Genomic DNA, 19,499 nt, shown 5'->3' with positions numbered 1-19,499 from the left:
CTTCCTGTACAATATTACTCTAGTTGATAAATGATTTTTTTCTGCACTTAAGCTAGAGCTTATGATTCATTGATTTGACAGAGAAGTGATCTCACTTGGTTAAAATATAAGGGGTTACTATCTTGAAATAACTTCATATGGTATGGGTGATTTGTTTGATTAACTCAGTTGACTCTCTCCCCCCATCATTACAGTAAAATATGGCATCCAGAACTGAAGACAGTATTGTAGAGGTACTCTAATCAGGGTGGAGTACAGTGAGACTACCATCTCCTTGGTTTCAAAGCAGTTTAAGAGCTTAATGTTTATGGCTGCCATGTTGCACTGCTGTTATATTCTGACATTGTAGCCCACTGAAATTCTCAGTTCTTTTCATATGAACTGTTGCCTAATCATGCTTCTCTTATTTTGTACTTGTGAAGTTGATCTTTGGAACCCAAGTGTAGGACTTCATATTTGTCTTTTTTAAACTTCATTTATATTAGATTTGACCCAACATTTTGTGAACTAATCGATCAACCAATCATAGATGCTGCAGTGAAGGAGGCGAGAAGAATCATGGATGATATATAAGATTCAGAGGTGAAAGGCACTTTGGGGTATAATTAAAGAGCATTGAATTTAGAGTCAGAGAATCTGGCTGATTGGCTAAGCCATTTGGGTTCTGGGCCTCAATTTTCTCATGGGGAAAATGAGGAGCATTAGAATATCTGTATTTTCTTTTTGCCTCTAAAACTTGTGCTATGTTCCACCCTCCCCTTTAAATTACAGATAAGGAAATGGAGACCAAAGAGGTAAAATGACTTGTCTTGGGTCCCATAGGTAAACATTCACAACCAACTGTCTGATTCCGAATTCTGTGCGTGCTTGTTGTACTGAAACTGGCGATTTGGGAGCTTGCTGGAGGGATGAACTAGTAACGTTCTGGTTATGTGAGCTTTAGCTTTCACCTGAAAATGCAATAGAGCTGTAATGTGTGTGTGTGTGTGTGTGTGTGTGTGTGTGTGTGTGTGTGTGCGCGCGCGCGCGCGCGCGCGCCTGTATAGGGAGGGGAAGCTGACGGTGGGGAGTAAGGAGTGATGGCCCGTCATTGTAGTCAATGACAAAGGTCGGGGCAGGGAGAGTTTAGATGTAAATATACACATATACATATACATAAACACATATACACATACTTATACCTATAAATTTTAAAATCACCTCTCTCCCTTTTGCTCTGCCTTTTGCAAGCCACGAGCAGAGATAAAAGATCTCCGCTAAGGAAGGGCTCCAACCTGAGCTGCGAGGCAGCAGCAGCATCTGATCTGATAAGGGAACTGAGAGCCCCGACAGCCTAGGAAGCCAGCAAGGAAGGTGGGGCTGAAGTTTGGTGGTGGATGGGGTGGTAGTGGGAGGGGGTAAGGGGTGGAATCTGAGCGAAAGGGGGGTGGTGGTGGTGGTGAGGGTGAAAGGAGGAGGATCCTGGAAGTTTCAGAGAGGATCTGTCAGAAGTGAAGGAAGCAGAAAAAAGGACTTGGGAGATATCTCTCCGTGCCCGGAGGGGGAGGTTATAAAATCCAAACAGCAAGGAGGGGGGGGTGGGAAGAGAGAATAAAGGAAGCAGCAGTTGCATCTCCCCCACCCCTCCCCCTCAGCCCCTCTCCTCAGCCCAGCCCAAATTTCAGAGGGGGCAAAAGAAAAAGCAGATCTCAGCCCTAACCCAGGCGCAGAGGAGGAGGATCGCTCTCTGTTGCGCTTACTCTCTAGCCTAGCAGGAGATTCGAGAAAAGAAAGCGCCAAGGGGGTTAGGGAGGAGCAGTGAGACCGCCGGGCAAAACTCTCTCTCTCTACTGCACCCTGTGAAGGCCCGTGCGTGCGTGTGTGTGTGTATCTGTGCGCGCGTGTCTGCCTGTGTACGTCTCCGCTCCGGATCAGGATGTTGTTCCCTAAAGTTTGGTGGCTGCTGCTGCTGTTCTCGGAGCTGCTCCTACTGGTCCCGGCACAGAAGTTCTCTGCTCTCACGGTAAGCCCGAGAAGATGCCTCCTCCCTCCCGTTCAGTCCCCCTCCCTCCTTTCGCGGGCCGACCTAGAAGGCTACTCTAAGCTGTTTCGGCCGGCACCAGGGGTACCCCTTTGGTCTGCACGCGCGCACGCCCGGGATTGCCCTCTCTCCCCCAGCCCGCGCTGCTCTCTCGCTCCCTGTGCGCCCTCTGTCCCCTCCCAGCCAAACTGCTTTCCTTCCTTTCCCCAACCTCGGAACAGGTTGGTTCGCAAAGCCTATGAGATCGGCAACTGCGCGTCTTCTAGGGGCACCTTTACGCTCCCCAACATCTTCCCCTTCTGAATTGGGTGGCTCGATAAGGTGGCAGCGCCGCATCACCGTTAACTTCTTTTGTGGGACCCAGGGGCAGAGTAGTCGTTTGTCTAGATCCTGTAAGGAGCTCCTGTTGAGCGAGGATCTGAAATGCTGTGGATCCAGGAGCCCCCGCCTTCGCGCTTAGGGTCCCAGCGGATTGAGACTTGGGTGGGTAGAGTGAATGTTTCAGAACTCGACTCCCCGGCTTGTGGACTTCATGGACTGACAAGTGGATACAAAAGAGAAAAAGAAAAGCTGGGTCATTGGAGGGTGATGGACCATGCTGGTCCTAGCTGACAGACAGCTTTGGGGCTGTCAGACAGTGCAACTTGACAGAGGCCAGGGAAACCCACCTGATCTGTGAAGCAGGAGCTCTTGCACTCCACTCCCTGGTCTGTCTGTCTGTCTGTCTGTCTGTCAGTCTGAATCTCTCTGTCTCTGTCTCTCTCTCTCTCTCTCTCTCTCTCTCTCTCTCTGTCTCCCTCCCTCCCTCGCCTTTACCTCCCCCCCCCCCATCTATTCTCTCCATTTGACCTTTGTTGGATAGAGAGAACCAGCATCGGTAATTCTTACTCTCTAGGGACAAGGGAACCGCGGGTGGAGGTGGGGGGATGGAAGCGATGGGGCAGAAAAGAAGAAGGAATGAATATTGTTTTCTTCCTGAACTTTAATATAATAGAGGAACAAGTTGCTTTAATTTGTCTTCCCTCTCTGGGAAAGGCTAAGGGAGAAGGCAGTTTAAGTATGAGGTTAGCCTTAAGTCTCCTGGGCTTGGATCCATCCTTAGGTTTATTTCCCTAGCTAGGGCAAAAATCCTGCATTGAAGCAGCTCTCCCAAATGTGTGGGTCATCCGTGGTTGACCACGATGTATTTTTTTTTCTTCTCAACTGCAAGCTTCTATGAGACAGTTTCTGGCTGTGTCCAGCACCTTATGCCAGAGGCAGAGCTATGTATAGGGGATGGGTGAGCCAATTCATTAGGATTGCTAAATAAACCATAAACCTTTCCCTAGCCAAGACCTGAGGTTTGCAGCTAATGGCTCAGTTCAGTCTTCTTGCGGCGCTTGCAGTGTTTGCAAAGCTATAATTAATGCAATCTGCAGAAATAAAAACATTCCACTTAGATGTGTTTTTAAACAAGTGCTTGAGAAAACACGGAGGTAGAGAGAACACCTCTTGTCGAGAGCAGCTTTTAAGTGGTGAGGGATGTGTCCTAAAGGTGTTTATTATATTAAAAATAAGGACAGTTGTGAAATGAGCTGTTTTCAAATTCTACTTTTCAGCAAGTATAAAACATTTGTGTGAAATTCTTTTAAAAAAGAGAGAGGGTGAGAGGAAAAGAGTTAGTGAGTTTGACTGCTCATACCTAAAATTCTTCACAAGAGGTCCCCAGTACCTGTCTTGTAGCTCAGGAGTTCCAAAGACTGGAGATTATAAAGTGCTAATTAAAAGCACTAAAAGAGTGGTTTCATATGCAGATGACTTGACTGTCATTTCATCACCCAAATAAAAGCAATTTAAGTTGAAAGATATATGTATATATTTACACATGTATTCAATTCATAGATTGTTCCCTAAATATAACACCACAGTGTCCCCTTTCCCCATGAGATATAACAGCAGAAACTACTGAGAGCATTGAGGGAAAAGAAGAGATGTTCACAATTTCACTGTTCTGGCATTAGGTGATTGCTGGCTTTGCATTGTAATCAGCAGACTAGGTAAGTTCTCATGAAACCAGACCACTAAGTAGATTGTAGCAGCAGCAGCAGCCCCCCAATAGCAGGTCACTGCTTCTTCCCTCTGCCTTTTTTTTAAGTGTAAAAAGCACAGGTTACTCCAGGGCCCTTTGGGGTATTGTAGCCTTGTTTGATTCATGGTGAAAAAACGGAATCAAATAGTTACTTAAGTGTATTTTTTTTTCATTTTCTGAGTATATTACACTAGGAGTATTACAAACTTTTTTTTTGGTAGTTGTTGGGAGGCAGGTGGGGAGAGGATGGTTCTTAAAGGTTGCTATAGGCATTTTTTTCATAAGGGTTCAGAGTTGACCCTGTCTGTGTTTTCACAGGATTCCTATTATAAAGCTGAAAGTGCCTCCTGAATACTACTTTTTTTAAGTGCAAAATCTTGTAGCAATAAACCTTTTGTTATAATAAGATTTTTAAAAAATAAATAAATGCCTTATTGATTCAGGGGCTAGGTGGAAGATTTATCTTTGTATCTTCATTATTTTTCAATATGGAAAAGTAATAAGTAAGCAAGTCAGCTGGGATGAAGTTTTATTGATTGGCCATCAGAAGTGTTGGGAGAATGCTCATCTCCTCTTTTTTGTACCAAGATATGGAGTGTTTTGCTGACCTTTTTCAAAGGCATTCATTCAAAGGAATGGCATACTCATTAAGAAAATTGCTTTGGATTTCCAGCAGCATGCCATTGTCTGCAACTTGGTCCATGTGAAATACTTAAAAACCCTGTGATGTAACTAATCTGCACTGAAGTGTCTCTGCTGTCCTGCAGAGAGAGTGTACATGCATCCGACCAAAAGCCTGGAGAATATTACATTTCCTATTTCTTTATGTGTGTATCAGGGTGTGGTTTAGGCAAATTGAGGGTGGCAAGTGAAGCAAAGTTAGTGGTTTATCTATTTCTTTCTGGACCACTCATTTCTTATTTCCTAGTGACAGAAAGTCAACCTCCTCTCAGGCTGCAAAATTGATCGATGGTTGGATTCTACCAACAAGGTAACCCTTTCTACCTCTCAACCCCCGTTTGTTCTCAAATGCACAATGTTCCACGTTAAGGAATATCAAGCTTTTAGAGTCTATCACTGAACCTGAACACATATTCATTTGTAGTGATGTGAGTCATTAGATATTAAATCTTAAAGTTTTAATTTTCCTCAGAAAGTCCCCCTTTTTTATATCACTGAGCATGTAGAAAGACAGCATAACCAGAGAACATCTTTTCTTGCTAGCATTTGGTGACTCATTTTACCTGCAGGTTTTATCTAATACATTTATAGTTGTTTCCAATCAACATTCATCTTAGCCTCTACTAGACTATCCTAACTTGCAAATGGTTTTTTCCTTTCCTGGCTAAGCAAATCCTAGGGTAAAGTGATATCAGTTTTTCATGTTGACAAATGATTTGTTTCATTTTAATACTCTTGGTGGGCTATGGAATTACTTTGAGAAGTTCTTGTTAGTCACACTTTCTTTTATTCTTTCCCAAAGAACAAAACAGAAAATACCACCTTATGGGATAGAATTGGAGTAAGATTTGGATTCTAATTTTAGTTGGTCCAGTTCTCATATTTCAGTTTTTCCACTGAGAAAAAAGGGGGTAACAAGAGCTGAAATCCATTCTTTCAGAAGTTTTTGAAGGTAATCAATGGTAAGTGGTGAATTTTATAATTGGCTAGATGATTACCTTTGTTTCTCACCTTATCCTTTGCTGTTTCATCTTGAGTGACCACCCACTTCTGTTCTCTGATTTTATGCTCTCAGATTCTACTGGTTGACTATTTCAGGAACTTCTCATACTGCCACTGTCATGCTTTTTTGATTCTATGTGGCACTATCCTGAGTGGAACATATAATCCATCTGCATACTAAATAATTAAAACAATTGTTGTTGACCCATTTTTATATATATATATATGTGTGTGTGTGTGTGTGTGTGTGTGTGTGTGTGTGTGTATGTGTGTGTATGTATGAAAACGTGGACACTATCTGCCTACATGTACATTAAAAAAATTAAAAGCGATTTCTTTCATTCTTGGCCAAACCCATGTAGCAGTTTGACTGAGAGATCTAATATTGATCTTGATAAAGCAGCAAGAAGAAAACTACTTTTCCATTTCTGAGGAAATTGCTCCTGGAAATATAGTCATCAGTCCTTTTAACAGTTTCTTTTATTAGATATTAAATATTTCAGGGAACTAATGTTGTTTTTTTCCCTCTTATTCTTCCATTGCATGCATGCTTTGGAGTATTCAGTATCCTGAGTAAGTTCTATTTCAGTCACTGGTGTGAAATGTACCACTAAGGTAGTAGAGCAGAAGAAAACTAAACACAATCAACATTTTCCAACTTAGAAACCCACTTAGATGGCGTCTCCAAACCCAAACATTTGGAAGAGTTGCTTTAATTTTGACTTGAAACCAAGACCATAAATAAAACTATAAGCAGCCCCAGATCCTAACAGGATCATGCAGCAAATGGGCACTGGGGCAGCAGAGGTTAGAGCCGCTCTGACAATAATGTGTGGTTCAGGAATTCTCCATCAAAATAAATCTTTAAGACAACTCAGACTTGAAGACTGGGAGCTATTATTAAAGTTGAGAGTGGAACCTCTGATTGGAGGTCCTAGGTGTGATTTACACACAGAATACCACACATAGTATTCTGCCCAATATAAGATGTAAACTGCCAGCTGAAGGGGTACCAGTGTGACACAGTAGATAGAATGCAGGAATTGGAGTCAAGAAGACTGTTTGACTTTGGGCAAGCCATTTAAATTCTTGCAGCCTCTTTTTCACCCACTGTGAAATGGGATTACAATTACATTTCTTTCTCAGGATGGTTGTGCAAATCAAAGAAGATATTGTGTGTAAAGCATTCTGCAAACCTTAATGCACTATATAAATGAAGACTTTACTAGGGAGATTTAGAAGTTAAACCTTCATTAAAGATACCGCTTATATGAATAAACTATTAATTCAAGATGTTTTCATTTTCACCCAATTTGTAGCAGATATTCTTGAGGGGAGAGATATTGCTTCATTGTACCCATGGGGCATCTTTGCAAGCTCTATAAACAAGGTAGTATGGGATGGAGGAATGAGTCCTTAATTTGGAATCAAAGGAGCTTTAATTGTAGGTATGCTACTTATGTGACCTTGGACAAGTTGCTTAAATACTCAAGGCCTCAATTTCCCCATCTGCAAAAAAATGAGATTTGGACTGTGGGACCTCTAAGCCCTACCTATCCATCTCTAAGTTCTATAGTTTTAACATTTGAATCAATTCCTAATTTCATCAATATTGAAAGGAAGAGTGTAAAAGAAAAAGAAAGAAGAAATTTCTCTAATTTGGTTCTTTAGCTTTAGGCTTTAAGAGACTAGGGCAAAGGCTGTGATGAAACCCAAAGAGAATGGAACCAAATAAGAAGGTAGCAAAAAGTAATATTTTAACTTCAAAAATGGAAATGTTATTAGATGAGGGAAAATTATAATACAGGATCTATTGACATAAATTAATGAGTTTGAACAATAGAATGGGTTCCAAAATAAATTCTCTCTAAAATTCCAAAATACCTTAATTGTAATTCAAACAAAAATTTCCCCCATGTGACATTATACAACCCCATCTGGCAGCCATGAATTCAATGTTAGTGGTTGTTTGACATAACTGGTACTTCCTCTTTTTACCTTTTAAACATCTCTTCATTCCACCAATTTGTCTCTTTTCTACTCAATTCAATTAAAAAAATTTATTAAGCATGGATTCTGTGCAGCTTATTGTGTTAGACGCTAAAGCTACAAACATGAAATGGGCCCTGCCTGCAAGAAGCTTACATTATACTTTCCTGCTTGTCTTAGTCATCTCGATTTATGTCTTTTTCTTTTTTCTAGCCCAGGCATCACCAATTCTGATCCACACTACTTTTTCATTCTAAAATCTATTCACTGTTTTTGTTTTTTTCTCTTCAAGCCATGGCTGAAGTTTTGCAATTGTCCTAAGCTTTCTCCTTCCTACACTTTCTCTTACATGCTATGATTGCTTCTCCTGTGTCATTCTTGCTGCTTTGGTGGCAGAAACTGGAAAATGAGCTGCTTCTGCTGGGTGGGCCAATGACGTTATGTTACCCCCCAGCATCATGTTACTGACGCCATCCATTACCAGCTTCCAAACCTTATGGCAGAAGCATTTTGGAGTAGAAGAAATTTTAACATTTGAGGTTGCTGGCAAGGAGTCTTCAAATAATAATGAAGTTTCAGGAAAGCATGAAGAGTTGTAGGTAAACACAAGTAATCTGCGGTGTGTTTGATCAGTGGCTCAAACCACTTCAGTACAGCATCATTAGGATAATCTATTAGAACAATTACATATTGGAGGCTATGGAATTGGTGGGATTTCAGTCAGCTCTTAAAGAACCATTTCATCAATTTAACAAGAAAAAATATTAAAAAAGAAAGAAAAAGAAGCCCTAAGTACATAATGTGACCTCATTTAAGTTGGGCTGTTCCCTTTATTTACATTTCACTCTCTTCAGTGATCAGGGGATTGGAAGCAATTGAAGTTTCGCTATCTTCTAGCTTTAGGCTCAGAAAAAGAAATTAGAATTCCTTCATGTGATTAACAAGACTAAATATTCTTTCTTCCAGGAACCAGGGTCATTTTTCTATTCTGTTGCAGTGAATAGATTCCTCAATGTCCTGGACAGATTCCATGTCACTTAACAGTCTATAGTTCCATAAGGTAGTTGTTAATTTCCTAGTCAATGCCAAGGATGCTTAAAATTTGTTAACAGGCAATCATTTGATTGATGATGATGACGATGACAGTAGTATCCCCTACAATCCTGTTAAATTAGATCATTAAAACTCAACCTATTCCAAAGGAGACATTCAACTAAATTCTCTGCCCTGAAGATTATAGTCCAAATCTGGGCAGAGAAAACTTGAATGGATTTTCTCATCCTTATATCTCTGAAAGGTATATTGGGACATCACAAGATCATAGATCACAGTTTTAGAGGATGAAGAGACTTGTGGCCCAACCCCTTCATTTTATAGTTGAGGAAGTTGAAGGTCAGGCAGCTGTCATTAGCTGAATTTGAACCCTGGTCTTCTTGACTTCAAGACATAGCCCCTGCACCAAGCTGCTCCTCCATATCACTTATATCTCTTCTTTGATAATATTACTACTACTACTAGCTAACAGTTAGGTAGTCCTTTTAATATCTGCAAAGTGCTTTGCCGGAATTATCTCATTTCATGCTTACAACCACCCTGTGAGATAGGGAGTACTATTACCACTTGAGAAAAATGAGAGTAAGAGAGTTTAAGTGACTTGCAAATAATAATAAAAAAAACTAAGAAGTATGTAAAGCAGGGTTTGAACCAAGTTTTCCTGACTCCAAGTTCAGCACTCTATCCACTATCACATTACCTCTGAAAATAATGAAAGAATTTCTCTGTTTTCAAAATATTTTGAGAAATTGTGGGTAGAACACATTTCTGAAATGAGAAGTAGTATTAATATTGATCTTTGGAGTTCCTTTTAGGCCCAGAGTTCTAAAATCTGGTGATTATTAGTGACCCTATTTTGTACTTTTGAGGCCACTTTCATCAAATCATTGCCAAATATATCAGGTCTTTCCCATCCACAAAGACTTTCAGTGATTAGTTTAACACTTTATAAGTTATATAATGCATTGCTCAATTCCTTTTTGGGCAAAGACTGATTTTTTTCTTTGATATGAAACTGAATATATACTTCAACAAAGAAGTTTGTCCATTGTTCTTTCTGTCTTCTGAGGAATCAAGTAATTCCCTTATTTTAGTTTATGGCTATTTTCTTTTTTGCTATTTATAGATTAAAACTTTCAGTCAGTTGTTTTTTTCAGTTGTATCTGATTCTTTGTAACCCTATTTGAAGTTTTCTTGGTAGAGATCCTGGAGTGGTTTGTCATCTCCTTCTCCAGTTCATTTTACAGATGAAGAAACTGAGGCAAACAGGGTTAAGTGACTTGCTCAGGTAGTAAGTGCCTGAGGTTAGATTTGAACTTAGGAAGATGTCTTTCTGTATCCAGGCCCAGCACTCTATCCACTGTGCCACCTAGCTGGTTTAAAATTATTCATATATATATATATATATATATATATATATATATATATATATATATATACTATTTATATTTATTATTTCTGCAGACTCTCTATAAATAAACCTCCTCCAAAGTACTTGCCCATATATGTATGTTCGGGACTAAAATAATAGTTCAGTATTTCAGTGGGTTTTTAGCCTGGACATTGGCATTTTTTCCATGATGCGGATTACAGCCCATCTATACCTGCCCATCCCATGAAACTTTCATGCATATTGTCAGATAAATTCCCCACAGAGGATCCACCCAACTCTAGTCATTGAAAAGACTATCCAACAGATAAGCTATCTCCAATAGAGAAACATTGCAAGTCCATAACACAAGTAAGCTTCAGATCTCCTGAACAATATCCCATTTTCCCCTTTTGTTTCAAAAATATGCTGTACAATGAAGCCTTTAGTAAAGATAGTTTCCTTCGTAAAGACTGGCCATTTAATTATGCTCTACAAAATGTCAATAGTGGATTAAAATTGGTTTTAAAGAGCTTGAATAAAGCTGAGATGTTTCTAGAGCATTTAAAGTACAGTAGACATTTGCAGTATTATATTACTTCATATGATGGAGCACCTGGGCCTTTGTGGGTCTTGAGTACTCAAGTAATCAAAAAGAGTTTTAGTGAATCTGATGAAAAGCTAGATCACAAAGATGGTTTCCCCTTATTTTCTGATGTTCAACAGTCTCAGGACGATGAAAAAACTTCTGAAGATTTTGAGGATAAAGTTTCTAGATAATGAAGCATTAAAAAAGAGACTGTTTTCTACAAATCTTTCTTTATCTTCAATAAAATATAAAAAATCTGCTTATTTTCCCATAACTGTCTCAGAAAGAAATAAAATTAAATATTTTATAATACATATATCTTTAAAACATAATCATTGAAATGAAAGCCAAGACTAAGTACTGTCAAAGGATACACTTGCCACACTCCCTTTCTTGGGTAATCCCTAACCACAAATATTCTTTCATTGCTAGAATTAGGCATTCCCAAACAAGAACGAATAATTTTGCTCCATAATAAAATGATTTCTTTTTCAGATATTGGCTATTTGATACTAAAAATTATTTTAAAATATTAGCTACTAAAATGGTACTTTTGCCTTTTGTGTTATTGACACTACCTTGCTCCCTTTATAGCAGTTTACATTTTATATGATACTTTCAAGTATGTAATTTCATTTGATCCTGACCAGAGCCTGTAGGATTCAGCCTTGTAGATAGATGGATACCTCAGAGAGGTTGACTGTTCCAAGACTCAAAGACAGAGAATGATGAGTTCTAGATTTAAACTCAGGTCTTCAGACTCCCTCCCTCCCTCCCTCCCTCCCTAACTATTCTGCCTCATGACAAATAGAAAAATTAAGTCATGTGTCTTTTGCAAAAAATGGAAATTAGCCGTTTAGAATCACTCACCATTGGAAGGGAACACATAACTTTATAATTTCCAGTCAGAAACTCTAGGCTTGGTTAAGTGAAAATAATACACTGGTGCTTTGTGATAATGCGATTTATTAAAGAATTTTTCTAAGGAATATTACTCACGGACCCCATACAAAGAGACACAATCATTAAATCTATTAGATGGTCCTCATTTTTGTGTAGTTTCAAAATAATAGAATCATAAAGTTAAAACGGATTGCAGAGCACCTTTATTGCCTTGATGACCTTGGGCAAATCAACTAACCTCTGTTAGCCACAGTTCCCTCATCTGTAAAATGAAAGAGTTGGACCAGATGATCTCAAAACTATGATACTTCAACCTTGTGAGCTCAGCTCTGAAACTGGAAGGAACTTCAGAGGCCATCTAGCCCAACACCTCCATTTTATAGATGAAGAAATTGAGACTCGGGAATCTTAAATGATTTGTCCAAGTTCACATAGGTCTTAAGTGAGAGGCAGGATTAGAATCCAAGTCCTCTGGCTCAAGAGCCGATGCTCTTTTCAGCATATCATGCTCCCTCAAGAATTGACTCTACAGCATTTCTGACAAGTGGCTATGCAGTGTCTTGTTGAGCATTTTTGGACTTTGGAAAGTCTGAAGTCTGCTTCAGAGTTGCTTACGCCCAGCAATTTTATTCTGCTCTTTTTAGCTACATTGATTAATCTAATGCCTTTTCCACAACACAATCTTTCACAAATCTTTCCCTCCTAAGTGTTTTTTTTTTCCATTTTCAATACTCAAAGATCTTTCAACCATCCTTAGTATGCCATTATTTTCAGATCCTTTACATTCTGTATGCCCCACCTCTGATTATCCTCAATATCCCTTTTAAAATATGGTGGCCAGATCTGAGTGAGGATAATATTCCAGGGAATGGACAGATGATGGACCATATAAGTATAAGGGAAAGGTCAAATTGCCTATTCTGGATGCTTTACTTCTCTTAACGTAGCCTAAGATTGCAGTTATTTCACACTGTTGACCATGTTTTGCTTGTAGACATCCAAAACCTATAGGTCTTTTTCATGTGTTATAAAATCAATTATCTTCAATCCTGTGCTTTTGAGCTAAGTACAAAATATTTGCTCCTAACAAGTTACATTTTGTTAGTTTTGGTCTGTCCAAAGAAATTTTATGCCTAGGGCAAGGATGGGTGATTCACCTGGGGTATGGCCTTTTGGAAAGGACTCTAAAGTTTCTGTGCTTTTGAAGGGACTTGCTGCTGCTGAGAAAACTAGATGGTGCGGGACGGGGGGGGGGGGGAGAGGAGAAGAGAGAGATAGAGAAGCAGGGGCCAAGATCTGTGGAGTCGTCATCATAGGAGGTAGTATATTTTAAGATGAATATTGAGGGAGGGGCTGGTGAGGAAGGTATAGTTTAGAGTATGGCCACTTAGGAAGCATACCCAGGAAGATTATCAGTATTCGTGCCTTGGAGCAAAGTCCCAGCTACTCTACCTTGGTTACAACTTTGGTTACTGTTTTTTAACCAGCTACAAATATATGAAACTCATATTTTCTCTCATATTTTCTTCCTTGTCTAAAGCAATCTCTCTTAGAATAGAGTATTGTGGCGTAGACCCCAGACGTGGCATTACAGCAAGTCTCCAGGGGTAATATTATAGCTTGAGCTTACATTTATGCTTTTTTCTTCTCAAAGCTCACAGCAATTTTATAAATATTATCTCATTTGTCCTCATGTCCTCCTACCCTTCCCCTCCAGGTAGAGATATATTCAGTATGTATATATTTTAGGTTTTAATGAACACCTCGGGGTAAGGAAAGTGAGCAGCAGCTCTGACCTGAACATACATGTCTATTATGAGTTATAACTTCGCCAGATACACGGATATGTGCTTATGATAATCAGTTCTCTATACTTAAAAGATTTACCTCTTCGAGGATGTTGCCAAGGATGGATCTTTCTTTTATTCACAGATATAATCCAGGTGGAGTCAAGACTATTTCCCCCACTCTTGGCTTTCATTTCTACCTGTCTTCCTAATATCCTTTTATATACTGCCTGAAATACCCAGGTGCTATCATTCAAGCGGTGTTTGAAAATGCCTGACACCTAACTTTTTTGGAAATGATTTTCCCTAGTATTTCCTGAATCTACCACAGGAGGGAGCCCAAGAACAAACATCTCTTCTGACTTTGGGGGAGGGGTAATGCAGGTGGGATTTGGAGTTAGGCCATGCACCTGAAAGCTTCACTATTCATGTCACTGACATCTGGCAACCCCACATCACCCAACATTTGATCTCAGTTTTCATGTCCATCTTCCAAAGCTTTAATGCTGAATTTATTAGGATACGTGATGCAAAAGTGTATAATAAAGAAACCTTAGAGCTAGTTTAAAAAAAAACATCTAGTAATTTTAGTTACAAACATGAGGATTCCCAGATTCAGTATAAAACATACAAAATGTAGTCTAAGAAAAAGGTTTTCTGGCGCTGTTGCTGAATTTTCTTTTCTTTTCTTTTTTTTAAAATCTGTCCCTTTCTTACCCTGGTGGAGCTGTTAAGAGCGTCTCTGTTGAAACATTAGGCTGGTTGACTTTGTGTGTTGTTTTCTTTCCACAGCAATACAAGTTCATTCAGTGAATCAGATTTTATTTAAAGAGATGACTTAATTTATTTTCTCTCCTGAATTTATAGGACTATGTTTCAGTGTTCTCAAGAGATGGCCCTTCTCAAGCATGTCAAATTTTATGATGGATTTTGACCTGAAAGGATTGAGCTGCTTATTACAAATCTGAGGACCATGCTGAGGGTTTCAGAGTCACCTTTTCACTAAGCCTAAGACTTCAAATATGGCTTTATGGAAAGAATACTTTATTTGAAGAATTAATTGGCTACCTTCCCCTTTTATATACCTTTTTTTTTTAAATCCTGTGTTAGAATGATGATTGAAAGCCACATAAGAGTCCCTCAGCACACATAACTGAGAAGTTAAAATCTTTATTGGCCCTACTCCTATTTACTATCACTATCCCTTGGCCCCACCCATATTTACCAACACCATCCTTTGGCCTCCTTTTTATTCTACCACCTTATGCCGTTCCCCGTGTCACTGAAGAAAACAAGCATTTGCTTACTGAAAATATGCTTGGAGTTCGCTCACAAACCTAGATTTCCATGAAAGGAAATAGGAATGAAAGCAAGAGGGTGTTCATTTTCAAATAGTCTCCCAGCTTGATTTTCCATAGGTTTTCCACTTTACTAGAGGTGAGAAACCTTCTCTCATCAGAAGCATAAAAGTTTCTCCAAGGAGTCTTTATCACATACCAGGCTGGAGATCTTTTAAACTGAGGAAAAGCAATGTATAACATGAACAGAAGCAAACAAAAATCATGCTAGTTTTCTCTGCATTTACCAATTTGAAAACACAAAGAAGCAACTACAATTTAACAATTTTGTGTTTCTACTGATTGTGAGCTAAGAACTTAATGTAGGTTCTGGGACTATTGTACCACTATTATTAGTTTTCCAACTAATGTGTTATATCTGGTCACTGGTTCCCCAAAATTAAGATTCAGATAAGTTAAATGACCAGCTTGTGGTCCTATATAGCCAGCAAGCATCAGCGGTGGAATTTGAAACCAGGTTTTATTAATAGCAAGTATAATACTCCATGTTACTGGGTTCAAGCTACTGTACTCCACCTGTGAGACCTTGGGAAATTCTCCCTGGGACCTAGTTTCCTCACCAAGATGTAGCGTTAAACTACATGACTTCTAAGGTTCTTTCCCACTCCAACATTCTATGATCTAAACTCCATATCTTCTCTTATGCAATGCTGTGCCAACAGCAAGCATTAATAAATGTTTATGGAATTGAACCACAGGCATGGCTTGATTGAGTTATGCGTGAAAGTGCTGATTCACAATGCCTCTCTTACAATGTACTAGATCTATTTTAATTCATTGACATCAGCATTTATTGAGTGCCTACTATGTGTAAGGCACTGTGCTGTTAGTCACATTAAAACAAGGAATGGATTTGCTGGATTTTGTATAATTCCATTACAGCTAGAAAGTCCAAAATAAAAGTTTCCTTCAAAGGATTGCCATTGGGCCACATGCTATGATGACCATGGAAAAAAGCATTTGAGTTTCTCTACGATGTATACATCTAGTGTATATTGCTGACAGTATCCCCTAGAGCAGAGGGTTTATGTCAAAACCCCTTTGGCGAGTGAAAACTATAGACCCCATCTTTGAATGCAAAAAAGGGAAATCAATTATATTGAAATACATTTATCAAAACATCTAAAAAAATAAGGTTGCCAACTTCAGGTTAAGAAGCCTTGCCTTAGAATATGACACCAGAAAAATGTATAACAGTAAAAAAGATAGAGTGGTTTTATAGAGAGTGACAATCGATGGTCAGCCTGAGAGTACTATTGATATATATGCAAAGTCAGGGAATGAAGAAAGGTTCTCAGCGTGTTGGGTAGATACCTTGTGGTGGCAGATTTATGAAAGTCCATGAACGAAAGTAACAGTAAGGGCAGACATGCTTAGGTTGGGATCTACTTTGCTGGATCGAGTATCCGTATTAATGAAATCAAATATTCTTTAAAGTTAGCTTCTATTTCTTATCGCCAATATGTATCTCAGTTTATGTGTTATCAGTGGGTATTCCAGTTTGTGTATAGTTAGCTGAGAATGAAGAGAGGCTATACAGAAGGTCATAAAAAGCTCTGTTGGGGCTCAGGGGCCCGTGAAAGACAGTGGGTACAAAGAAAAGAGCACTGGCTCTAGATTTAGGGACACTGGATTCAAATCCTGACTCTGTAACTACTTGGATGATCTTGGGCAAATCACAGCTGCCTGAGGCCTCAGTTTCCTCATCAAAATGAAAGGGTTATACTAGCTATCTTTGTACCAGTTCAAAATTGATGACTCTCTGTAATCTATCCACTAATTTATGACCACAGGATACTCCCTTCTGTATAAGTAAGACAGAGAAGTGGGGGAATTAAAATTGGAAAGACAATATTAAATGAGAGACAAGCTTTTTAAATTTATACTTCTTTAGAAATGTTTTATCAAAATACAGGATCCTCAACTTATAATAGGTTATATCCCACAAGTTTCATTGTAAGTTAGCTTGACACTCAAAACATATCTTCTCACAAATACATTGTGGTTAGATTCTCAGGTCAGCTCAGGAAAATCTATTTAACACATAATATGCCTGAAGTGTAATATGATGCCAAAATAGAGATAAAGCCTCATTTCTATGGAAAAATGAATTCAGAGTTCCATCTTGGGATGTAAGAAACATTATTTTTATGTAGCCAAAGCAGAAAATAATAGATTATATTTATATGGCACTAAAGTGATCTTAAGTACATATTTTTCTTTTTTTTTTACTACAATCCTGTAGAGTAGGTAATAGAAATAATTTTTTTTAATTCCCATTTAACAGTGGAAGAAGAGGTTAAATGATTTACCTAGGGCCACAGAACTAGTAAGGGTCACAGTCAAGTTTCAAACCTCAGATTTTCTTGATTCTAAGTCCAGACACCATATTGTCTCACTTTAGATTGGGGACTTCCTCTCCCCACATCTTGTAGGAACTGATACTTCCCCAGGTCTCAGTGACTAGTGGTGCTTTCTGTGGCCGGGCATATGTTCTTGTTCAGGGTAGGGTCTGGGTTTTCGGGGAGTTGGTATTTCCTGCTAGTATAAAACTGAGACACTTCTCAGTTTTAGTCTGGATTCACATTACCTTCTTGCTCTTCTTCTGAGAGCCCCAGGAATGAGTTACCCTCTTTTTCAATTGCTACTACTTGCTGCTTGGGTTTTAAAATTAATATGAATGATAGAAAACAAATAAGGAAAGCCTCTTAAAAGCACAACACTTTTCCTTTTTTAATTTAAATGATGCTGAAGAGATTCTTAACCTGGGGTCCTTTAAAAAACTTTAAATATTAAATTAATTAAAATTAAATTAAAAATTTTTAAATATGAAAAATATTTTGATAACTGTCATTTGCTATAATTAGCTTCCTTTGTAATCTTTTTATTTTATTCTATGCATTTAAAGACATTCGAAGAAGGGTTAGGCTTTGCTAGATTACTAGAGGGATCTGTGACATAATAATGGTTAAGAACCCTTCCTCTATGAAAAAAACAAAACAAAACAAAACAAAAACCAAAGGACCACACAGGTGTCATTGATGCGTGCCTGAGTATATAAAGGACTAAAGTAAAGTGTATCTATGTTTCAGGGAAAAAAACTGGGTTCACATAGGCTTGAGTGAAGGCTCTGGGGTAAAAAGCAGGATAAACTTTCTGGGGAGAATGGATGGGGCTTGGCATCACTTCTGCCCCATCCTAGGATTGGAGGAAGTTTTAAAAAAATGTGATTCTCAAAAATGCCTTGCATTCTTTAGTCTGTTTTTTTAAAATTGCATTTTGTTTCTAAATACTTCTTTAGGGAAACATATATCCATTTTAAAAATCAAAATTAATGGAAAAGTGAAATTCAGTATGCACAAAATCATTTTAAGGTCTCTTTTCTTGGACAGTGAGAGGAAGTGTGATGGAATATGTAGAGAGCTGACCTTGAGCCTGGCTTCATGCACTGCTTCTGACACATCCATTTGGAGAAGACATTTACCTCTTACTACTCTGAGAAACTCTGTAAGACTATAAGTTGAAGAGAAGTTGCTGCCTGCTCTGGTAGAGGGAGCTTTCTCACCTGGGTCTTCCTTATACCAAGAAATCACTGCTCCTGGTCTCATTCTTCTCCTTATCTTTTCTTTTCCCCCCCTTTTCTGTGATGTTAGCCAATTTGATTGGTGTAAGGTGGTACCTCAGAGTTGTTTTAATTTGCATTTCTCTAATCAATAGTAATTTAGAGCCTTTTTTTTCACATGACTATAGATAGCTTCGATTTCCTTATCCGAAAACTGTCTGTTCATATTCTTTGACAATACATCAATTGGGGAATGACTTGTATTCTTATAAATTTGACTCAGTTCTCTATATATTTGAGAAACAAGGTCTTTATCAGAGACATTGGCTGTAAAAATTGTTTTACTGTGGTTTTATAATATCTTTTATGAGACTGACTCTATTCTGTAAATTGTGGTGCCCTTATACAAGCAACATTACTCCTAATATTTTAAAGACAAATTTATTTTGGAGAAGAATTCTGGCTTTAATGGAAAATGTTTACATTAATAGCAATGGCAATACTTAGAAATCCTCTCATCTGTAACATCAAATGTTTTCATGAAATGGGCATCTTTCATCAACATTTTTGGAGAGCGCTTTTAGTATATATTCTAATTTGTTTGCAACCTAGATTTGACCCTTCTCTGTCTCAGTCTATTTAGACCATTTTAAAGCAGACAAAGCTGACCACACAGTAGTTATATGCAATTTACCAACCATAGGGGTGATCAGATGTCCTTCATGTCATTGGAGTTCATCTTGTATTTTATTGTATTGTCTCAATTTTTGTCAGGATTAATCATTATTTCATATTCGAGTTCCATACATGAAAATAGGTAGGTATCTCTGTGTGTGTTTGTGTGTGTGTGTGTGTGTGTATGTGTGTGTGTATGGGTATGTGAATGTGTATATGTGTTTGTGTGTGAGACTTAAGTTTCTCCTACTCTTTCAGGTTCCACTGCAAAGTTAGTTTTACATAAGTCAATCATTCTACCTACAATCCGAATAGTTCTGGGCATGTGTGCCTGATTTGAAAACAAAAATCTGACAGCTCTAACCAAACACAAAGTTGTTTACAAGGCGATCACTGGGAAGAAATCATCTCGCCTAACTCAACAAGAACAGCTGGCATTTTTA

At 38.5% G+C, this 19,499-nt stretch overlaps 1 protein-coding gene across 2 annotated transcripts in view; it reads left to right on the top strand.

Annotated features, from left to right (window-relative positions):
- Positions 1-1,611: 1,611 nt before the first annotated feature.
- Positions 1,612-19,499, top strand: part of SMOC2 (SPARC related modular calcium binding 2) — a 224,389-nt gene continuing 206,501 nt past the window's right edge. For both annotated transcript variants that reach the window (XM_036769314.1, XM_036769313.1), the window contains exon 1: positions 1,612-2,002. In XM_036769314.1, the coding sequence (XP_036625209.1) occupies positions 1,916-2,002 (87 nt within the window). In that variant the 5' untranslated portion in view covers positions 1,612-1,915. The remainder of the gene's footprint in view (positions 2,003-19,499) is intronic.

Source organism: Trichosurus vulpecula, chromosome 7, assembly GCF_011100635.1.
Source record: "Trichosurus vulpecula isolate mTriVul1 chromosome 7, mTriVul1.pri, whole genome shotgun sequence".
NCBI lineage: Eukaryota > Metazoa > Chordata > Mammalia > Diprotodontia > Phalangeridae > Trichosurus > Trichosurus vulpecula.
Note: the sequence above shows the minus strand (reverse complement) of the source record. Positions and strands in the feature narration are given on the sequence as shown.